This window comes from Falco rusticolus, chromosome 1, assembly GCF_015220075.1.
Source record: "Falco rusticolus isolate bFalRus1 chromosome 1, bFalRus1.pri, whole genome shotgun sequence".
NCBI classification, from domain to species: Eukaryota; Metazoa; Chordata; class Aves; order Falconiformes; family Falconidae; genus Falco; species Falco rusticolus.
The window spans coordinates 18,437,956-18,459,919 of NC_051187.1; the positions used below are offsets into that span (position 1 = coordinate 18,437,956).

Sequence of the window (21,964 nt, forward strand, 5' to 3'; positions counted from 1 at the left end):
AAAAAAAAAAAAAGGTGACTTTCAGGCCATTCCAGACAATGACTTTATTTTCTGTGGAACATCACCATGGCAGCCCCCACAGCAGCATCAACATCCTTCCCATAAACCACAGGGAATGGAAAAATCCTTTCCACTTCCTGCCTCAGCACTTCGTTCCTGGCAAGGGCACTCCCGCTCCCCAGAATCCTCCTTACTCCTGTATCCATCAGGCGCTGCACAGGTAGCATGGAACAGAGGTTTTCAACGATGCCACGGCACACAGCCCTAGTGATGTGACCCAGGGAGAGGTTAGAGAAAGCAATATTGGTCACTGATGCCAGCCGCTCTGGAATGTGTCTCTCTCCGAATACGGTTGGGTGGACTGAGAGTTTGCTGTCATTTTGGGCCAAGGCTGCTTTGATTATCTTCATATAGATGGCAGACTTCTCAACCTGAAATCCTGCAGATGGGAAATAGCATGTTACTAATCTGAAGGGATCTCGTGTGTCTTACATGTGGAGACTTAACATGGACAGTGATCCACCTGTTCAGCAAAACACTGAGTACTTTTTTCCATGTCCCAAAGGTAATTTTTTTTCCAGGATTATGAACCACAGCTCTCCCATTCAAGTGTACCTAGAATCTGTGATACTAGAAATCTTTTCCCAATTACAGAAACTGCCCTTCCTGATAATACAGCTATTCCTCTTTGCTGGTACTGTGCTAACAACAACAATACAATATCTTTAAAGGCACTAATAGCAGACTTCATCTTCAGTGGCTGGATTGCACGTGAATACAAAGTCCACTTCAATTACTCACTGAAAGAACAATTTCAGAGCTTATTTCTATACTGCAAACCCCAAGAGATTATTAAAAAACCTGGGAAGACAACGTTTAAAGTGGTTACAAGGTATTACATGAATTTGAGTCTTAAAATCCATTAGAGTGCTGCAAAACATGCCACAAAAGGCAATGGATCCAATCAAGGGACTCTGTGGACTGCAGTCATACAAAATTAGAGGCTGTCCTCAAATTTGCTGACCTTTCCTTTTGAAAAAGAACTTGCAAAAAAAAATTCTTTTGTGTTCTTGAAACCCAAAACCTAGAGGCAATGTGTATGTGGAATCCAAGCATGACTGTCCCAGCATGTTCACAAGCCTCAGCACGAAATTCCAGAGATGTAGGAAGCATGACCCAAGAGTTACATCCTTGTTCCCTATATGGCATGACAAAACAGCTCCAGGCTTGCTCCTTTGCCTTAGTTTCCTTTTACCTTGCTGATCAACCTCAATTTTAAGCTTAAGCTATCTTTGGAATAGCTTACCTAGCTCTTCTGTCCACTGTGCCACCATGTCCACAAATGTTGCTAGCACATTGCCTCCATTAAGTGATGCTGCCACAGCCAAGTAGTCACCATTGAAGTAAGGAAAATAAGTAACAGCTGAGGAAGGATCTGGTGTCTCTGGAGGCTGGAATCCCGGGGGCATTGAGATAGTCAGCTGAGCAGAGGTACCGATATTAAGAACTAGAACACAACAGGAAAAAAGAAGGGGGGGGGGGGGGCGGGAAATCAGCGTTTAACTACGCTACCCTGAAAGAGGAAAATGAGAAAACCGAATAAAAGATACCACAATAATCATACCTGCATCAGTCCTCTCAGTCAGACAGGAATAAACAGAGCACTGGAAGTCTCCCAGAGCAATTCCTACTTTGGCTCCTCTGGGTATTCCGTGCCACGCACAGATTGTCCTGCCTGCAATACTGCCAGGGTCTCCCACCTCCGGGAGCAAGTGAACAGGAAAGCCAGATTTTTTCAGTCTGCAATCAGAACAATTTTATTGCAGGAAAGCAGTATGGGAATGAGTGGCATGACTACAAAGACCTCTTTGAAGTCACAGATGAACCTGGCCGCACATTTGTGGCTGCTGGATTTATGGATGCTTTCACCTATTTAGAAAGCTTTGTCTTGGACAGGGGCAGCATTCCAGTTCAATGGGCTGGGTCAACTACAACAGTCTAGAAGAATAAATAGCTTTCCTTTATATGCAATCTGATTACCTGAGATTATCCAGGAGTACATGTTTAGCAAGTTTAACCTATTGATGTCATACAGACAAGCAGTTCCAGGGTAAAAAGAAAATCACGAAATCACCAAAAAAATGCAACTTCTAAGTGTCAAAGAACTTTAAGCTGTCATGCAGTTAGTGGTTCAAAACCAAATCACAAAGAGTTAAGTCCAACAAGCTCCTTACACAATCAACTGCAAGATACACTACATTGCTACAGCAACAACACCATATTAGTAAAAGTTCAGTGGGCCAGATACAAGTTTCAGTCACTCTTTCATACCTTCATGAGCACATCTTTTCACCTTGGAGTCCTAACCTAAACCCTGAAATATATACATAAGGCCTTAGCACTCAGGCCTGAAAGAGCAAATCATTGAAATAAGTAAATAAATAAACTGATTCCTTGTAAGACTTCCTGTAGCCTAATAACTCTTAGGTATTATCACAAGTAAGTCTCAGTATTTATGAAGGAGCTCAGCTGAAAGAACTAAAGAGTAATAACTGTCTTTCACCAGCACAGTGGGAATACCTTGGCTGCAGCATGCACTTATCCATCCCATGCCACCACAGAAAGGGAGAGAACAGTTTGGTATACAAGGCCACACTGACAAGCTTCTCAGCTCTGCTGTCTTAGGTGTTTCTAAAAATACTGTGTCGTATTTTATATAATTTAAACACATATACCTTACAAACCAGAGCAAACTCTCAATAGTTTTCAGTACAGGCCACACCACAATTGATTAGGAGTAATTTCAATCACTTTTTTATCTGTAGCACATCCATACTTAGGGCCCAAAGAAGTGGTGACATTGCCTGACACAAGCAATGCACCACAAAACCCACTGAATGACCTTAGCACTTACATGTCAGTATTCCAGCTTTTTTTTCTAGAATTAAAATATCCCCAGCTGGCAGCATTCTGGATGGACATGAGTGGCTTCTTCAGGTCACACAACATGGCAACCACATAGTCATGGATAGTGCCAGCTGCATCATAAGACTTCAGAAAATCTGGGCTTTTAAACAAAACATTTAAAAAACAAAGACAATGAGGGATGCATTAAGGCAGTGGCAGCAAGATTACTTTCATTGCTAGAGGGAACTTCAGATACATGTGGCCCCATCTGAAAATGAAACAGCCATCTCAGTAAACAACCTGCATTTTGTTGGTTTGGTTTGGTTTTTTAAATGGAATTTGTTTTCCAAGCTGTTACCACAGCAGCAACGCTTCTCTCCTGCTGGATGATGCAGAGACAGCAGCTTTAAGGAGTGAGTTGTCTAGGTTCAAAACCACACCATTGCAAAAGTTACCAGGAAGGTAGTAATAGTTTGCACAAAAAAAAATTCCTCTTTGTTGATCCTGGACCATTTGGAAAAAATAGGTAAATTCCTGCAGTTGCTCTATGATCCACAAATTACATGAATGGAAATGTACCAAATGGTGAAACAAAACAGGAACAAAACAAAGCAGCTAGACTCATGAGTTATACAGCTCTAAAGCAAGATCATGCCATGTTCCATATATTTGCTGGACACGCTAGATCCTGGTTTCTTCTTCCAGCCTAAGTTTTCCCCCATTTATTGAACCTGAACTCACTGCAGAGGAAGACACTGGCCCTTTGATAAGCACAGCATATGCAGACGAAACCGAAGAGCAAATCTTGCTGATGCCAAGTCATAAGTAAAAAAAATCATATCCTTTGCAAACATGCCACAACAAAGCACACCATTTGTAACACCTCATAAGTATCTCAGTGTCTAAGGAAGGAAGGAAGGAAGGAACTGAAATTAATTTAGGGACTATTTGTTTTAGCATCTGGCAGCAACCAGACAAAGCAATGCTGTTACTGTTTTAGGCATGTTTGTGCTTTTGACAATCTGCACAAGGCAAAGTTATAGTGTTCAAACCGCATTAGCAGAGCTCCTCGGAGTGGCAGGATGGTCTAGAATTATTCTGTGATACTTTAAGACTTCTGTTACTATATGGTCAAAAACTTTCCCTTTTTGTTAAAAAGATCTGTAATATTTTTATGAGGTCAGAGACTCTTGTGTGCTCAGTTGCATAAAGTTTATATTGAATACTGCCATTTTAAATATCCTTTGACTGCTTAATACTATGATTACAGAGAAACGCAGCCCCTCAGCCTGTAGTGGCATTAACATGCTACAGGAATACTAAGTGTCACATAAATTCAAGATGAGAAACTGCCAATGAAACAGCTTGATACAGAAGCCCTTTTGAGAAATGATGTACCTTTTCTTTGAATACCAGTAGACTGTGGCACATCCAAATCCTGTAGCCAAGCTGATATGTGACTGTGGCAGAGGAAGAGAAGAGAGGAAGGTGGGACTGCAGCGGCCGTCTTGCCAAGTAATCAGATGACTGACCTCCTCCGGCTCAAAGGTAGGGCCTGTACTACACTCTGTCCACTTGCAACCTGTAACACAGAGTATCCGAGAAGTCCAGTGACTCCCTGCAGTGTAGTCTGCCTGCCATTCTTCATTTCTGGTCACTCTTGATAATTTGTCAAATAAATTGGAAAAAGAGCAGAAACCGAGCCAGTAGTTACTGTAATCAAATTAGTCATAGTTTTCAGCTCTAGATAACATCATAATGCCAGTCATCCTTTGCTAAAACAAAGAATAGTATCCAAGGCCCTCGTTCTCTATAAGCACTCCTAGTGCCTAGAGGAAGAAGCAACTTGCACTAGCAGATATTAATGATACAACTTAAATAACAGGTGACCCACAAAAACAAACAAACAAACCAACCAAAACAAAAATCCATTGCACTTTGCTATGGGAAGTAAAGAGCTTATATAACGGGGATCTGCCACATCATGAGCCAGAGAATGCTGCATTAGTAACAAACTGCCTATGATGGATAGAACAGTTTCACCTTTTGAGCCAAAGCAACAAGAACCCCAGATCTATATGTATTAAGCAATGGACTGCAAAATACTAAACAGTATCCCTCCCCTGTGTCACACAACAAAGCTTCACCAAAGGTGGAATAGGGTTTCATTCAGTTTTCAGTTTTTCCAGTCCAGCATGTTCCTTTCAAACAAACACTACACCTTTGATAAAACTTTTGCATTCTTTCAGGTGAAGGTCTCAGCTAAATTATGGCAACTTCTCAGAGCTGCTCAGAGCCTTCTCAGCAATGCCCACTATTGCTTTGGCTCAGTGCTCTACTTCCTGCCCTGACACGCTCACCACAAGCATCCTGCAAAGGCAGCATACAGTCCCATCAGAGCAGCAAACTAAGCAAAGGCTGAGCTCAAGCACTGGCATGTGATGTTTGCTAGCATGCTTCATGGCACAGCTTCAGCCTCTGATGACAACTGCTCTCCCAGGTGATGCCTGGCCACAACGTGGGGCCAGGCCAGACCACACACTGTTTCCAGCTGGCTCTGTAACTGAGGCAACATTTCGGTTTTTAGCAGGGGATAGAGCAGTTTCAACTATGCTGTGCCACTTGGACTAGAGGTCAGAGAAGAGACCCGTCTGCTTAACTGACTAGCACAAATATAGCTAAGAGAGTCTTTCTTGGGCTGGATACAGGGATTTGAACTTACACAGCAAAAAGCAGCTGTGAAAGCTGCAAAGTACTATACGAAACATTCAAAGCAAACACATACTTTTTCTTGTTCCCTTAATTCCCTGTTCTATCAAGTCTGTTTAAACTGAATTTCCAATTGGTTTGCTTTTCTAGTTTTAAATGGATTCTAAGAAATATTACTAACCATAAATCTAACCCTAAAGGATGCTATTAAAAATGTAATTTGTGTCCCAAAGTGCACGGATTCACTTAGTCTACTCAAAACAAATGAGAGCGAACACCCTCTTTCAGTCGACAGAAATGAAACAAAAGTGGCATGTGGCTTTAGGAAATAAAATATTAACCAATATGACATAAGAATCTATGTCTACCATGAACCCATGAGGCTTTGTTATGCAGCCCTTGGGACAGCTGGAAAGCAAACAACAGCTCCTTCAGTCCATCAGCCTTTGGATTTCTTTCTTTCTAATCATTTTAGTATTTAATGTAAAATCACAGCCAGTAATGAATAGCATAGTGTCTCTTAAAGCAATTAAGACTCTGACAACTTTTGACAGGCAGTGACTAGCACTTTTGGGAAATCTACTCTGTGGTTTACAATAAATCTTTGCTTCATCTGCATGACTCCTATTATTATAAGACTTGCATAATTGCTCAGATGTGCGCATCATAAGGTAAAAAGAAAGAAGACACTGATCACATTCTGAAAGCCTTAGACTCCAGCAGGTTTAAAAGATGTTAGCCAAGAAGATAATCCATCCCTATCTCACAGGGCTGGCAATCCAAGGCCTGAATTTTTCAGACATCCTCACTGTCACAAAGATTATTTGACTTATTTACACAATCAAGCCCCATGTGACTACGTCACTGCAGTTGATTTTGTTTCTGAGGTCTTGACCCTTCATTCTACCAGCAGCAGAGTATCCAGAATCATGACCATAATCCTTTTTCAGCTCTTACTAACAGAAGTATAAACAGCAAGATGAATGCAACATGACAGTCTGACTCAGTAGAAAAAAAATTCCTTGAGATTTTTGGATGGGGTGGAGGGGGAGAAGCAAGGCCTGAAAACACCTTTTATTGAACTTCAGTCTTCCTCCTACTGTACCTTCAAAACAGCATTTCAAAATAGCATAGCAATATTCACTTTTGGATAGCTACTGCTATGCACATTCTAACATAAACTTTAAGCATAACTTATTTTTCAAGGCATATACAACACTGCTAATTCTGCTACTGCAGGTTCATTAGAAGGTATTGAGATACTGGACAACAGCTAGTTCATTGTTTTATGAGGTGAGTAAGATTCACCCCCACACCCCCCCAAATCATTCACATGATGCAGAAGTGTTTTCAACTGGCTGCCGATAGCAGATGATAGACAAACAATTAACAAGCCACAAATAGGTTATTCTTCCTTCGTATTAATAACTGTGCTGACTCTGCTGGGATCTCATTAGACTAAACTCTTTAACTAATGTGTGTAAGCAATATCGTTAACTATAGTCAGTAGCTGAAATTCCAATAATTAAAGCAAAATTCCCACAGAAGAGCTGTTATTTCTGTTTAATAGAAGACCAAAAATGAACATGCAGCACTTTCCTACAGATCATTTCAGTGTTAAAATTTTATTTTCTGCATCGTAATACTCTGAAAAGGAATGCCAAAGCATTAATGTTACCTTTATCTTTTTTCCAAAATAGTATCCCATGCATTTGTCCTGAAACACCAATGTGACTGACTCTTTGAAGTTGCTGCTGAGGTAGAGCAGCAAGGCATTCATTCAATGCTCTTACTATTCTCCAGACATTCTGCTCCATTCCCTGCAATCATAAAGCATTATTCTGAGGATAAAACCATTAGGATTCACTCAGGGTATTTATTAAACAAGGCTACTCTAGTCAGAAGTGAAGGACAGAATTCATTTAGCTTAATCGCATGTATTACAATAGCATTCACTACTAAATTGGGGAAAAAAAAAGCAAAAAAACCCCCACAAAACCACAAAACCTAGAAACCAATACCAGCAAGCTTAAATGAAATAACAGCCTCCTAAACTTAGGGCCAAATAATTCTTAATTTCCTAAGCTACCATACTCAGCTATAACATTTTTTAAAAATTCCATTATCACTCACTACATGCTTTCTTTAGTCCACCTTACATATTGCTTTTCTTTTGCCTCACGAAGAGGATTATCTGTGTGTTCTGACTGGCATGCAGTCTCCCTTACAGCTGCCTAATGCTCCTCTGTATCTACCTAGTGCTGGTTTTGATGATGCCGATGCTTGGTTTCTGCATAGTCTATTCCTTGAACAACTTAACAAACTAATACACTCGGCAAAACGGTGCCACAAGAGAAGTTGCATTCCAGCTTTCACACTTTCAAAGATTCAGATTACTTTGTGACAGACCCATATGAAGACTACAATCAAAAGTATTCTAATACAGTCTACATATAGATGTGAACTAGTCTGTGTATCTTTTGGCTGCATAAACGTGACAGTAGGGAGGCCTGTTTGGTATCTTTGATCAGAAATTAGCCCCTAGACTAACTACAATACTAGGCCAGAGGAATGTTTATACATATTTTTTTATGATTCTGATGCATACTTTCTTACATTGACCAACACAATGGATGGAAAGATCTTTAACAGGACTACATGTTCCCGATTATTTCCATGGGGAATTCCTGGTTGTGATTCCATCTCTCATTGAAGCGCAAAATACCCTTCCAGTTGGCAAGTGGTTGCTGTTTCCTGACTAGCAGTGTCAAAGACAAGGTGATGATTAATGGGAGAACAGTTTTAGATTGCCTTATGCAACTTTTCAAAAGCTGGGTCCTTCTTTAATCAAGCAGCTCTACTCTACTTTCTCAAACAGTAAACAGAGCACTTTAATTCTACTTTCCCCTTCAGATATCCAGACACCCACAGCAACCACCTGTCAATCTAGGCACAAAAACAATCCAGGAAAGCCACTGAAGTCTGCATAACGTAGCAAAACAACCTGGCCACTACAAGGCAAGGCCAGCATTCTGAAATTGCCAGCAGTGCTGTCTGCCAGGCCTTACCTGCGGTCCAGCTTCCAGGCTACTGGTGTGTGCCTGCGTCTCCCTGGAGCAGCTCTCTGCCACCACCTGCCCTTGCTCTGCCCCTGTCAACAGGGCTGCCTTAACTGACGTTGTGCCCAGGTCTATGCCAAGCACACAAGTGGGCGCTGGCCTGCCTGCCGCCTCGCTGGCCGCCATTGCTACGGGGAGAGGGGATGGCCTTCACCTTCCCCACCACACACGGGTCTCTCTACACGGTGACCAGACCAACAACCACCATGCTAAGCCCCACGCCGCTCCTTGCTCACTTTAAGAGGGCACCTGCCCCAAAAGGTGAGTACCGAAGGCACAAGCAGTGGGAGCTCCTACCCCAGCGGCACCCAGAGGCTGGGCTCGGAGAGCGGCCTGGACTTTGCCCTCCCCTCAGCAGTACCAAGCCACTACCCCGCCAACTTCAGCGTAACAAACTGTCCCTTCCCCAGCGACATGCGCAGCTTTAAATGAAACTTCAACAAACAACTGAAGCAACAAGCCATCCCGCCCCTCACAGCTCTCCCTCCCCATAGCCTGGGCGGCACCAGCGCAACACCCAACCCGCTCTGCCGCACCCAAGATGGCACCCGAGGGCGGCCGCAGCGGCGCCACACGCGCGGTGGGCGCTGGGCGGGGAGTCGATAGGCGGCCGCCTCACGTGAGAAGCTGAAAAGGGAAGAGCCGGGGCTGAGCGGGACGAAGCTGCAGTGCTAGAAGGAGGTAGGCGCTCTCTCCTCAGCGGTTTTTTTCCCCCTCAGTATTAGCGCATCGCAAGACGTGGGACGGCCGCACGCCACCGTGCCTCCTGAGGGGAGCGTGGCGGGAACTGCAAGTCCCAGCGTGCACCGCGCCGCCAGGGGTGGGGGGCTGGGGCGGCGCGGGTGCTGCTGAGATTTGTAGTCCCGCATGTGTGAGGAGAGGGGTCCCGCGGGGGCGGGAGAAGCCGTGAGGTAAAAATGTCCCCGGGGAGGCCTGGGCAGGCAGAAAGACTAGTGCTGTCTCAGTGGTGCTGAGGGTCCCTCAGCTGGGAAGGGGCTGTAGTGCTGTGGTGGGAGGGAGCTGCCCACTGAGGGGATGGGCTGGTGCCCCCTCAGAACGTGTGGGCCCTAAGCAAGGCCTTCTCCCTGCTTCTTCTGCAGCTTTTCCACCAGGAGGATGCGATACTTGCTCCACGCTCTGCTGTACCTCTCGCTTGTGCTGCTGGGGCCTGGTGGTGAGTGTTTGGTCATCCCAGCTTGGGCCCACAGGGCTGGCGGGGGGCCAGGTCCAGACCAGTAAAAGTTGGAAGAGAGCTGTGCTGCAGCATCCCCATGACACCTGTCTGGAGAGACCCGTGCCATGCTTCCCATCAGCTCTTTCACTGTTACCTTTGACTTGCTCTGCTCATACACAGGCAGTGCTCTGCTGAGGCACCACTGTGATGGAGGACTCGCCTCATGCTCTGAACTTGCCTCTGCAGAAGCAGATTAAATACTGTCTGTGGTACAGTCACTGATTAGCTAGGGAGCTCTCCTGCACTGAACTTCTTAAGAACAGTGTAGTAAGAAATGCATCCAGGGCAGCCTGTTTATCTCTCCACTTATGGTCTTATTTTTATATAGTAATTTGTTCTTCCTCATCTCTTGTGTCCTTTAAACATACAGTGAATAAAATAGACTTGGATCCAAATGCCAAAATTGTTGACAGGTGACCAGCTTACGGTTTTGATACCGGTTGTAGTGGCGCTTGGAATCTTGGCCTCTCTTAAAGCGTGATGTGGTACAGTATAGTTGGATTGTTGTAAAGTGTACCCCTTAACAGCAATATTGCAGAGCACTATAGTAAGGTCCTAGTGATTACTGAAGTGTTAAGATAGATGTTCAGGAGAATGTACGCTTACTGTGTACCTAGTTTGAACATGTGGCCCAAGAAGCAATTTTAAACTAAATCTTGGACATTTATGACTCCTAAGTTACTAGGATCACATTGAGAAACAATTAGTGGATCTTTGAAGTATCCTATAGCATTCCTTTGGCATGAACTTTTGTTGCACTGGAAGTACTTAAAAATAGCTTCCTTGTAACGTGTTCAACGGATGGTTATTTACTTCTCCTTTTTTAAGTTGTTTAGTCTCCTTGAAACAAGCTGTACTCCCTTTGGTGTTTATCATGTGTACTGGTTTTGTTAATCTGACACTGCAGGTACCAATGGACAAAATGGCTATATCACAAAAGAAAGTAGGTAGTTCTGAAGGAGCTATTCACCATTCGTACTAATTGAGACTTGTGTGGGTTTTTTTGTTTGATTGTGTTTTTCCCTGCCCCCAGATGGACTCACTGTATTGTCTGTCCCTGAAGTGGTTTCATTAGAAAGTGGAAGTTCAACCAACGTCACTATCTCTCTCAGGTAAAATCATAGAATCATCTAGGTTTGAAAAGAGCTTAAGGTCAAGTTCAATGTAAACCTAACGCTGCCAAGTCCACCACTAAGCCTAAATCAATCAAAAGTGCTTTTCCAAGACAATAAAAGGAGTGCACAATTTATGAAATTCCAGTGAAGGACAAACTCACTCATACGCCAATTTACCAGTAACCCATACCCCAAATCACAGATATCTTCCCATTGGAGAAGAAACAAATCATTAGGTTTTGTAAGATGATATAACTTGATTAAAAGCAGACACCATACACACCCCCACGCCCCACCCCACCCCAGTTTTATCACTTCAGTCCTGGCTCTCTACATTCTATTTTTTTTCTGTCTTTCTGCATTTGTAATTAAGGCAGTTGCTTGCATCTTTATTTTCTCTTTGGAACAGAGGATGAGCAGGTGGATAGAACTTGGCTATATACCAAGACTTTCCTGCAGACTCAGTTAACTGTTCACACAGAGTGAGTCTCGTGGGTGTGACCGGCCACTTCTAGACCATCACATTGCTTAGTACTAGTCTGGACCAAGATAGTGCAGCATTCTCACAGACAGCCTTATATGGCTGGCTTCTGACAATATCTCATGCCATTTGTATGGGAAGCTGAGCAGGAAAAGGGGCTTCATGCTGTCTGCTCTGTAATTAGCTTACTGTCTTCCATACGTGAACATAAAGTTCTTCAATTTCTAAAAGTTGATGCTTAAGAGAAACTTGCATATCCTAGAAGGATCACCAAAAAAAACTTTACCAAGCAAACAGAACTTTGCATTGCTAGCAAAGAAATGCAGCTACTCCAGAGCGGAGGCTGATGCGCCTTAGTCTCATTGTTTAATACAGTGCACTGTTTACCCATAGTTTTGTTTTGTCAGCCTCTTCCCAGGAAAAGATTGTTAAAACACGTGCACCCCTCCCCTTTGGGGTCTCAAAGTTTGTGTAAAGGAAACAGTCAGATGAAAATGTAAGAATTGTGATAAAGAGGAAAATAGCAAAACATGGCTGCAACAGTCTAGAAGTTTTATTTTTGTTTGCAAAGAAAGATGTGGTACTGTAATCTCGTTCATGGACAAGTACAGGCATTTGAACCTTATGATATTTTAAGTACTGCTATGCAATTAAGCCTCCTGGACAAGTGGTCAGTGGAGTTCTCTGGGAAAGCTGTGCAGGACTATGTCACTTGGTGGTTTTTTATTTGAGGGTTGTTGGGGTTTTTTGTTTTTGTCTTACTGCACTGCTATGATTTCTGCCCTTCATCACGCCAAGTACATGTCCATCATTTCTGCCCCTCTTTACCAGCAAAGGGTGAACAAGCACAGTGATAGGATTCTGGCAGCAGTAACTTTGATTTGCTACTTGTATGGAGAAGAGGGAGGTAAAATGTGGCCATGTAACTGTCTAGTGCCCATCGCTAGTTCAAATGAAAGAAATAGTACAATGCACCAAATACTTTGGTGCTGGTGTTCCTCTGAGTACTAGGTAGGTACTGTGGTGTATGGACTGTTTGTTATGTTTGCAACAGCTGTGCGGATTTAGCAGATACTGTCCCACAGCCCTGAAGCAATTTTTCTGAACTCAGGCACTGGTCTAACTTGTTCTTTTCTGCCTTTACAGGGCTCCATTAAATGAAACACTGGTGATAACTCTTAATATTACACACTCATCAAAACATAGCACCATTGTTGAACTACCTGATGAAGTAAGTGACAGAACAGACTTCTGACCTTATGCAAAAGCTTCCCGCTAGTATGATGCAACTCTCCTCTTTCTTCTTTCCACTTTGCCTTGCAGGTACAATTGCCTGCAGGTCACACTAAAGCAGACTTCCAAGTGAAAGCAGATGATGTTGGACAAGTAACAGTTTATCTTTATACCATTAATTCCAACTTAACTGGGTGAGAAACTGGTTTTTAGTTCCACTTACTGTCCTACAGCTTTTTAAACTTTGGGGTAACTATTCCCTCCTTATAATTAAATAGTTAATGGGGCATGGATGGTATGTAGTTGAGAAGATGCGGTAACCCTCCAGCAATCCCCATGGTATTCAGGTAAATACAGGGTATGTGAAGCAGAGTGATAGTCTTGGCATCTTAGATTTTATTACTAGATGACTGAGTTCTCATGGCTCCTTAGTCTGGTTTTAGTAACCCCTCCTGAAAGTATCAAAACTACATGCCAGCTTTTCTGATCCAGGAAACATTTGGTTGGAATTATCCAGTGGGATACTCTTCTTGTTGTGCTGAACTTGTTCTGGAGTGCTAATAGCCTGATGCAGCTGTGTGCCCACATGAATACCGTGAGAAACAGGTGTTTTGCTTTCTGGTTAGGGGAGCCCTCTTTTCACAGATGCCAGTCCTCCCTAAGAGGAAAACAGCCTAGCAAGGTGGAGAAAGCTGGATTGTATTTGCTTGTTGCCTAGATGCTACTCAAAAACAAGAGTATCCTGTTGCACTTCCTCATTTTACTTCTGCTTTTAAGACACACACACAAAAGCAAATGCAGAGGTGCTAAGCACATGAAATGCTCAACAGGACAGGCATGATTGTGAGGTTTTGCTGGCAGAGCGTGGCAAGTGGAACTGCTCTTGCATAACAGACCTTGTGCTGAGACAGTGGAAGCCATAAGCACAAGATGACCTTTTTTTAAATTTCTGTGGTAAAGGAATGGAAAGAAAGAGTGAAGCAAGAAGGAAGGTGTAGGTTGAGGGTAGGAGTAGGAGATGTCCTGAACATAACAAGGACACTAAAGAAAAGGGGAGCAACTCAACTGAAACCAACAGTGAACCTTTATTGTCTTATCTCAACACCTGGACTCTGTTTTCTCTCAAAGCCAAACAAGGCAAAATCTCCTGAAAAAAGTGTGAACAGACAAATTAACTAATTCTGTTTGCATTAACCATTAGACCTAGGATTCAATTTCAAGTGATTCATAGCATCATAGTGAGATACGCCGATGAGGTGATTGGCTGGATCTATTTCCTCGCCTGGTCTATCTCCTTTTATCCTCAAGTCTTTGAGAACTGGCGACGAAAAAGGTAAAGAGACTTAAGATGTGTTTGCAAGTCACTTACTGTGAGTTGTGTTCCTAGCTTCGGTTATATCTGTCTGGGTCATTGTGAATTACCTGTAGAAAGACTGGGGAAAAAAGCAGGGCAAAGAGGGGGCCTGAATAAATACAGCCCCAGTGAGCATGCAGGTCAACGAAAACTAAGTGCATCCTGTAGACACCTAATCCTAAGGTCCTAATTTGTGAAAAGGAGACCTCCCCATTCCCGTTGGTGCCATGTCACAAATCATCTGGCTGAGCCAATTGTGATGACCCCCTTTCAAAGGTTACTGACCCTGTGAACTGTTTATCAGCCAGCTCCTCTTAAACTAAGTGACTCTAAACAGAAACATTATTATATATGAAAACTAAAGCATTTGTTCTGGCAAAGATGTACTACTCCTGCTCTGAATTCAGGCTGGAATGGTTTTATCAGACTAGCTGAGCTCCTAGAGGGCTGAAGTTAAACAGCAGGGACACAACCTTGTCAGCAAGAGCTGTTGTGAGTACCAGTGCATGGCATATGAGGGATATCTCACCTTGCTTCCTCCTAAACTCACAGCAGCATCATGTTGTTACAAAGCCTGCAGCTTTCACTTGCATCAAAAATTGCTTATAAATCAGTACATTCTACGGTCAAGGTGTCCCTGGAGCTGCCTGTAATGCTCTGATACATATTTCTCTTTTTTTTTTTCCCCTCCCCCCTTCTCTAGTGTTGTTGGACTAAGCTTTGACTTTATAGCATTAAACCTTACTGGCTTTATAGCATACAGTGTGTTTAATATTGGACTCTTTTGGATTCCCTTGATAAAGGTGAGTGTGATTATCTCCTAATACTTGCGGGGTGGGGGAGCTGTGTGTATCTATGGAAAGGAGTCAAGGCATTTGGCTGGTTTTGGTTTCTCTTACATTTAGGAGGAATTCTTAGTCAGTTATCCCAGTGGGGTGAACCCGGTCGCTATCAATGATGTTTTCTTCAGTCTCCATGCATTAGCTCTAACTCTCCTCACCATAATTCAGTGCTGCATCTACGAGGTAAGTCTCAGTGCTGGGCTGATCTGCCAGCTCTGGCCGAGCTCCCTCTGCCGGGCTCCTCACCACTCACTGCCCACTCCTTGGGCCCCAAAGTCCCTCTTCATTGCACTTTCCATTGGCCTTTCAAGAAGTCAGGCTTCACAGTCCTGCTGCCTTTATCTTTCCTGAACCAGTAGCAAGTCCAGTAAGCTTAGCTACTTCAGCCTCGTGGGTGTTCTAAGCTTAAAAGTAAACTCCTTGCAGACTCAAAATAACTAAGGCAAACAGCCAAGTTCATAAAGTTCCTAGACAGATCTCCAAGCAGGACATAGATCACAACTCTACACGGTAGAAGTGGTAGTAGGTGCTTTGCTGTTTCTCACTACTTGAAGCATTCTTCAAGCTAGGACAGGACCTTAGTGATTCCCTGCAATTCAAACTTCTAGCTTTTTTCCACTTTTCTTAAAACAGCTGCAAAGGCCCTTTTATAATCCCCATTCATTTTCAGACTGATTGCTATAGTCAGGTAGGTCTTTGTTTAACTCTTATTGTTATAGTCAGGTGGGTCTCTGTTTAATTGCCATTGTAAAATCCTCTGATCTGAACAGCCAATTTTCTCTACCTAATAACTTACTGTCTTGGGGTGCTTCCTTTGGTGACGCTAAACCTAAAACTTTTAACAGCCCATCTTTTCTAGCAAAGAATTAGAATGCAACCATGAATCTTTAACCATAACAGCATTAGCATATAACATCTTAAAGTGTGTCTGGAGATGTATGACCTAGGCCAGTCTAAGTGTATCTGCATTTCTGTTTCAGAGAGCAAGTCAGAAAGTATCCAAAGTTGTTGTTGGACTACTGGCACTTGCATGGATCTTCACATTTACAACACTGTTTCTTGCTGCAGCTGAGGAAATGACATGGCTACAGTTCTTGTTCTGCTTCTCTTACATTAAGTTAGCAGTCACACTGATAAAATATTTTCCACAGGTAAATCTGAACTTTTATGCTTCTACACTATATTCCTGTCACCCCAAGCCTGCAGTGTATGCTCTTGAAAGCCGGCCTAGACTAAACCAGCAATGATTTATGAAGTCTTTCAGTGACAAAACCAGCATAGTTAACATTTAAGAAGCGTTCTGTATAGTCTCAGAAATGCTCATACCTGATACACTGACTGACAACTTGTTACACTCTCAGGCATACATGAATTTCCATCGGAAGAGTACTGAGGGATGGAGTGTTGGAAGTGTATTACTAGACTTCACTGGTGGAAGCTTCAGCCTTCTCCAGATGTTTTTGCAGTCATACAACAATGGTAAGGCTGGAATTGAAGTGCTGGGGCCTTTCTTAAGGGGGTGGGAAAACCCTGCTACAAAGCAGATACGAACTAGTACGTTATCTTGGGAAAATGATCTTTGTGCTGTAACACGGGTAGCTCTTCTTATACAAAGAATAAAGAATCTGTATTCCTTGAAGATAGAAAATGAAATAGCTATTCTGAAGAAATCACAGAAAGTTATTAATTAGCTTTGCATAAGATGTCAGTCAGTCTTAAGGTGTGCCTAAGTGGTCCATGATAAACATGAACTTCTCCAATACGTATGGTATGACCTGGCAGTCTTGAGACAGGACTACACTTGAGTTAGCCTTAACTCTCTAATTTTGTGTTTGACAGATCAGTGGAAGTTAATCTTTGGAGATCCCACCAAGTTTGGCCTGGGTGTCTTCTCCATTCTCTTTGATATTGTTTTTATGGTCCAGCACTACTGCCTTTATAAGAGACAAGGATATGAACCTTGTGAATAACATCACTCGAAGACAAAAACCTTAAATTGAACTTGCCCTTAACCCTGGCTGAGGGCTTTCAAGACACCTGCTGCCCATTACTAGAAATACTGATTCTGATCTCCGTTTATACTTTGATCCTCTCTGGTAGGGAATACAAGCTATTGCCTTGCCACATTGCCAGATGCCTTAAAGGACAGCGGGCTGTCTAGCCACCACTTGCAAATGGAAGACTCATGCCTGTTGAAGCTGCGAAGACAGCTTGGTGTGAGCTGTCTAAGAAACATGTGATTCTTTTTCCGTTAACAACAGGAAAGAGAAAGACCAGAGTGATCTCTTTCTCACTAGAAGTAACTACGAAGAGCAGAGTTCTGGCTTCCAGAAATCTGAGATTGTGTTTAAGCAACCACATAATATCTTAATGTAATGACAAGACTGGCTGTGGATCTAAGTGCTGCTGCTGACTCCTCACAAACAGATCACAGTAGAACACTGCTCAGGTTGGCTGTTAACCCCTTTTTTTATGTACCACTACAGCTGTTGGTAGCAAATACCCAAATATTAGAACATGAACTCTAGTAAAAAAATACTGAGAAGCAGCAGAAACTGTATTCTTATTTCACTGAACGCTCTTTCAAAGACAAGTACCCAGATTTATCTGAATACTTCTAGTGCACTAACTTCATTTTGCTCAGTTCTACTGACGTGCCTTGAATTCTAAATGGTGGATGGTAAAGTTTACAGACTTATTGAAGAGATTTCAGAATTATCAAAGAGATTTCAGACTTAGAAAAAATCTCTTTAAGTGGATCACATTAACAGCTTCATGATTAAAGTTGGAACATACATTTTTGTTCCTGGGCAACTTTTTAACTACATGTGATACATTCTAGGTAGAGAACAAGTTCTTGAGTTACTTGAAGGTAAGCGTTATACCCTTTAAAAGAACTAGAAGGGAATCCATACATGTACTTGAAGAATATTTGAATGCTCAAAAGCCAGTATGTCTTACTAGGTGTCAACCCAAGGAAAACTAGAACCCCTGCCCCCCGCACCCCTGACTAGAGACCACGTGAGGTTTGACAGCTCACTAACACTGCAAACACCCACCAGTACAATCAGACATGACTAACCTGAGACTCCATTGCATTGATGTAGGCCACAATCCACTTAAAGCCAGAAAAAAGGTCTCAACTGGAGGCATTCACGTGATGTGGTCTTCTTAAATGTAAGGAGAAACAGCTCAGGAAATCCAACTGTTTTATTGTGTGTAAAATCAAGTGAAATAGCAGTACAAATAGCAGTGTATCTTTATAGTAACAAAAATAACTTCAACTTGAAAGCCTTAAAATTTACCACTGAATTCTTAACTTACAAAATTCAAAAGCAGTATTGTAGTAATTCCATAATATAAAAATTGTAAATAAGCATCTGCTGGTGTGTACAGAACAGTCTGAGATGCATTAATCACAACATACGTACATGGCACAGCAGTAATGTACTGAATAAGTTAGTCTGCCACCTCCTCATGTTCTATTTACAACAGCTTACCTGAAGACCGTTTAAGGAAAGTATAGCTTTGTATAAATCAACTGAAGGGGATTAAGAACTCCAGTTTTTGGATAACTGTAAAGCTAACTGGTTAAAAAGCCACTAGGATGCTAGATAATTAACTTAGTGTTGCATCAAAAATCTTAAATCCTGCGGCATGTTGATTTAAACAAATTAGTATCTTACCGGAAGTTTAAATTTGGTCAAGAGGCACTTTTGCAAATTACTGGCATATTCATCTCTTCCATCCAATAATCAGTGATTTAAGCAAAGTCTTCTATAAGACAGACCAAAATCTACCCTTCCCATTTAAAGTCTCAAAGTGGAATGAAGAACTGAGAACTCTACAGCTACGAGCAGCTTTCTTGCCAAGTTCAACAACAGTGTTTTCTTTCCTATTCCATATTCCCTTCATTTAAACTTGATTCATTTGTCATTACAAATTACTTGGGAACAAGGAGAATTAAGGTTTTACTCTGAACTATAGTGTCTATGAACTTTTAGTGTACTTCACAGGCATTAATCTAACTCGTGTTGTAGTTGTTTCTTGTCCAAAGAGGCTACTTTTGCACACAGGGAATCTTTGTAGTAACACATAATGCCCCAAACCCTTCAGCATACTGTGTCTAGCTAGCACACAATGTGGGATTAGTACAGTGCTCCTCCCCACAGCAGCATGCAACTCTAATTCTAGCATTTGCTAGAGTGGGAAGACAGGACAGCTCATTTCTAAAAGCTTCAGCACAGCAAACCCTCTATCCTCCATAGCAGAAACCACATTTCCTCTTAAAATAGGAAGCTTTTGTGCTGTGTGTGTCAAAGTTAAGGCTTTTCCAGTTGCTTTCTTAAATAACTAGGGTTTGTCCTGCCCTCCTGAAAGCCCTGACTACAATAAAGTCTTACCATGTACCTGCAGGGAAGACTTTAGAGAGGCGCTCTGCTGAGGGGACTAGATTTTACTACTGCCAGTTACACCAGAGGAAGGAAAAAAAAAACGTGTTTACCAGTTAGGAACATGCACTCCTTCCAGACCACCTGCTCCATCTAGTATTTGCTTCCTTGCTTGATAACGGTCTATACATCTCCCTCCCCAACCCTTCCCCAACTTGGTGATAGATTAGGACATCATGGATTGTTGCACAGCCTTCTGCAGAGATTGCCGGGTCACCAGCAGCCGTACCACTTCTTCATTCCTTTTTGTCAGCCTCTTCCTAGCTTGGTCATGGGTCACCATTGTCATATCCCAGCCGTTCACCTAGGAAAGAAATATTAAATGAGGCAGGTGCATGGACTCACAGGTGTGCTATAACTGTTCCATCAGCACCAGGTAGTAGACATGCTTATGCCACAGCTCAGTTTATTTGTAAGCCGTGCAGACTATCCTGGGAAATATCCAGAAGACAGTATTTCCACCAGCAGAAACTCCCACAGTGTGCACCTAGTACTACATTAGTATTTGCCTTATCTTGGTGTTTACCTGCATGATTTTGTCTCCAATCTGCAGTCCTGCAACTTCTGCTGGGCCTCCTTCTGTCACCCTTGTGACATAGATACCCTGGGGAAAAAAATACTACGTGTTCATTGACTACATTCAGGAGCACTGAATACTCAAGGGCCATTCTGCTGACAACACAAAAATACTTTCCAGTATATTGCAGGTTTCTAGTTAAAAACAGGTTTGTGCAATGTCGGAAAGTAGAAAAGGCAGACAGCTAACTTCAAACAAACTCAGTCTGCAAATGATAACGTGGCAACAGAATAACTTTAGTAGCAAACTGTGTGAGAGGACAGAAGAGATGCAAGTGAGTCGAGCTTGCTGGCTGAGCTGGATATGCCCAGGCTTTTACAGAGGGGGCTGCTAGAGAAGACAACGAGCATCTGACCTTGTCGGTCTTGTCTTCAGAGAAAGGGTTCTGAGTCGGATCCTGATCAATGCCGCCTCCGATGCTGAATCCCAGAATCAAATTGTCACCTTGTCGAAGCTTGTGTATTTCAATTCTTTGCTGAAAAGAAAAAAGATAAGACAGCTCAGTATTGTCATCACTGGAATACATCTCAAGTGTGTTTCAGGCACAGATACTTAAGAGTCAGTTTGTTTTTCAGAGGTACTGTATACCTGTGCTGCTACAGGTAGTAGCGCCTACTACGGCAGGCTGCATCGCAGCTTGGTAAGCTTATGTATTCATAAGCAGTGAGCTCTCAAAGCGCTTGGCAGCACACAGCAATCACACGGCACTCGCTGCCAGTCACATGCGACCTCGGTGTTGACAGCAGTTGGCTCTGAGCTGTTCTCAGCCCCACCACGGGCCAGCAGGGCAGGAGTGGCATACTCAGGGTATGGCCAAGCTCCTCAGCTACTCGCTGCTTTACTGCTTGCCCCGAGATACAAGGGGAAGACACTAGAACCAGTGCAGGTCTCTTAAATCATGAGTCATGTCTTAATAACTAGCAGTCACTCACAGCTAGACTCATCTTGCTCTTACCCGCATGCCTTGCTCCTGCCCAGCCCTATCAGCAGGAATAACCTATTATTAGGGCGGTTCTTTTCCAAGATAACTTATCAACACTTCCATAATCCAGAGGCAGGTTCCCTGCTGTCTGGTGAACACAGGCACCTGACAAACGCTGCGCATTACCTAAGCGTTGTACAAACGCCAGCTTGTGCAATTCTTGTGCCAAGACCAAAAGCCACGGTCTTGGCTGAAACAGCCACCTAACCCAGAAGGGTCGTCAGGCTGATGGAGCGGGTGTCCCTGCTCACTGCAGGGCCTGGACCAGGTGACCTTCCCGGTCCCTTCCAGCCCAAACCATTCCACAGTTCTCTTCGCACCGCACCCCCCCACCCCCCCGGCTCCTCGGGGCTGCCCCTCTGACAACCCGAGCGCGGCTGGGCTCCGGCTCGCACCGCCCAGAGTGCCGGTACCGTCGGCACTGAGCCGGGGGATGACACAAGAGGCTTCTGCTGGCGCCGCTCCTTGATCAAAGCCACGGCTGCGCTGGCACAGCCCCGCTTCCCGGGGAGGGCGACGGCCGGGGGCAACCCGCGCGTCCCGCCAGGCTCCGCCGGCCGCCACCGGCCCCTTCTCGTCCCCTGCAGAGCGCGGCTAGGCAGGGCCCTGGGCCGGGGCCCGTGCCCTCACATCGGCGGTGCTGCCGCTCCGGGCGCGGCTCGGTGCCGTTACCCGGGCGGGCCGGGCTCGCCCCAGGCACTGACAGCCCCCGCCGCAGGAACTGTCGTCTCCACAGCCCGCGCCCCTCCTCCCGCCGACAGCCCCAGCCCCGGCCGGCAGCTCCCGCGGCCCCATCTCACCACCACGGCGGTGACCGGCTGCCCCGGCACGTACGACATGGCCCCGCCACCGCTGCCGCCGCCCGAACAAAAGCGCCTCGCCCGGCCCCGCCCCCCGCCGCCGCCAGCCAATCAGGTGCCGCCTCGCCCGCGGCGGAAGGCGCGAGCGCCGGAAGCCAGG

The 21,964-nt window shown here is 43.9% G+C and overlaps 3 protein-coding genes across 7 annotated transcripts; 1 reads left to right on the forward strand and 2 right to left on the reverse strand.

Moving 5' to 3' along the window:
* Nucleotides 1-15: 15 nt before the first annotated feature.
* SHPK (sedoheptulokinase) lies at nt 16-18,189 on the reverse strand. Of its 4 annotated transcripts, none has more exons than XM_037372546.1 (7): nt 18,077-18,189; nt 7,295-7,436; nt 4,306-4,489; nt 2,915-3,067; nt 1,625-1,800; nt 1,307-1,507; nt 16-439 (listed from the first exon to the last, which is right to left on the reverse strand). In XM_037372546.1, the coding sequence occupies exons 1-7, from the start codon at nt 18,086-18,088 to the stop codon at nt 45-47; spliced, it is 1,263 nt and encodes a 420-aa protein (XP_037228443.1). In that variant the 5' UTR covers nt 18,089-18,189; the 3' UTR covers nt 16-44. The 4 variants fall into 4 exon arrangements, with proteins under 4 accessions (XP_037228443.1, XP_037228448.1, XP_037228426.1 ...); XM_037372551.1 differs by lacking the exon at nt 18,077-18,189 and adding an exon at nt 8,985-9,191; XM_037372529.1 differs by lacking the exon at nt 18,077-18,189 and adding an exon at nt 8,685-9,129.
* Nucleotides 9,284-17,791, forward strand: CTNS (cystinosin, lysosomal cystine transporter). Of its 2 annotated transcripts, none has more exons than XM_037372588.1 (11): nt 9,284-9,416; nt 9,836-9,909; nt 11,003-11,081; nt 12,712-12,796; nt 12,889-12,992; nt 14,000-14,131; nt 14,856-14,955; nt 15,058-15,177; nt 15,975-16,145; nt 16,356-16,473; nt 16,834-17,539. In XM_037372588.1, the coding sequence occupies exons 2-11, from the start codon at nt 9,852-9,854 to the stop codon at nt 16,962-16,964; spliced, it is 1,098 nt and encodes a 365-aa protein (XP_037228485.1). In that variant the 5' UTR covers nt 9,284-9,416; nt 9,836-9,851; the 3' UTR covers nt 16,965-17,539. The 2 variants fall into 2 exon arrangements, with proteins under 2 accessions (XP_037228485.1, XP_037228482.1); XM_037372585.1 differs by lacking the exon at nt 9,284-9,416 and adding an exon at nt 9,579-9,646 and having other exon boundaries at nt 16,834-17,791.
* On the reverse strand, nt 18,187-21,930 carry TAX1BP3 (Tax1 binding protein 3). Its single transcript, XM_037372659.1, has 4 exons — nt 21,805-21,930; nt 20,378-20,497; nt 19,972-20,049; nt 18,187-19,749 (listed from the first exon to the last, which is right to left on the reverse strand). Exons 1-4 carry the CDS (start codon nt 21,841-21,843, stop codon nt 19,612-19,614), a joined length of 375 nt encoding a protein of 124 aa, XP_037228556.1. The 5' UTR covers nt 21,844-21,930; the 3' UTR covers nt 18,187-19,611.
* Nucleotides 21,931-21,964: the final 34 nt, after the last annotated feature.

Excerpts from the sequence above, each read along its gene's own strand:
- SHPK (XM_037372529.1), bottom strand. The coding sequence starts at position 8,861 with ATGGCGGCCAGCGAGGCGGCAGGCAGGCCAGCGCCCACTTGTGTGCTT. Across the intron at positions 3,068-4,305 it reads TACTGGTATTCAAAGAAAAG|CCCAGATTTTCTGAAGTCTT; the intron begins GTACATCATTTC and ends TTTGTTTAAAAG. Across the intron at positions 1,508-1,624 it reads GACTGAGAGGACTGATGCAG|TTCTTAATATCGGTACCTCT; the intron begins GTATGATTATTG and ends GTTGTGTTCTAG.
- TAX1BP3 (XM_037372659.1), bottom strand. The coding sequence starts at position 21,843 with ATGTCGTACGTGCCGGGGCAGCCGGTCACCGCCGTGGTG. Across the intron at positions 20,050-20,377 it reads CTGAAGACAAGACCGACAAG|GGTATCTATGTCACAAGGGT; the intron begins GTCAGATGCTCG and ends TTTTTTCCCCAG. Across the intron at positions 19,750-19,971 it reads TTGGAGACAAAATCATGCAG|GTGAACGGCTGGGATATGAC; the intron begins GTAAACACCAAG and ends TTTCTTTCCTAG.
- CTNS (XM_037372585.1), top strand. The coding sequence starts at position 9,603 with ATGTGTGAGGAGAGGGGTCCCGCGGGGGCGGGAGAAGCCGTGAG. Across the intron at positions 9,910-11,002 it reads TGTGCTGCTGGGGCCTGGTG|ATGGACTCACTGTATTGTCT; the intron begins GTGAGTGTTTGG and ends CCCTGCCCCCAG. Across the intron at positions 14,956-15,057 it reads TTTGGATTCCCTTGATAAAG|GAGGAATTCTTAGTCAGTTA; the intron begins GTGAGTGTGATT and ends TCTTACATTTAG.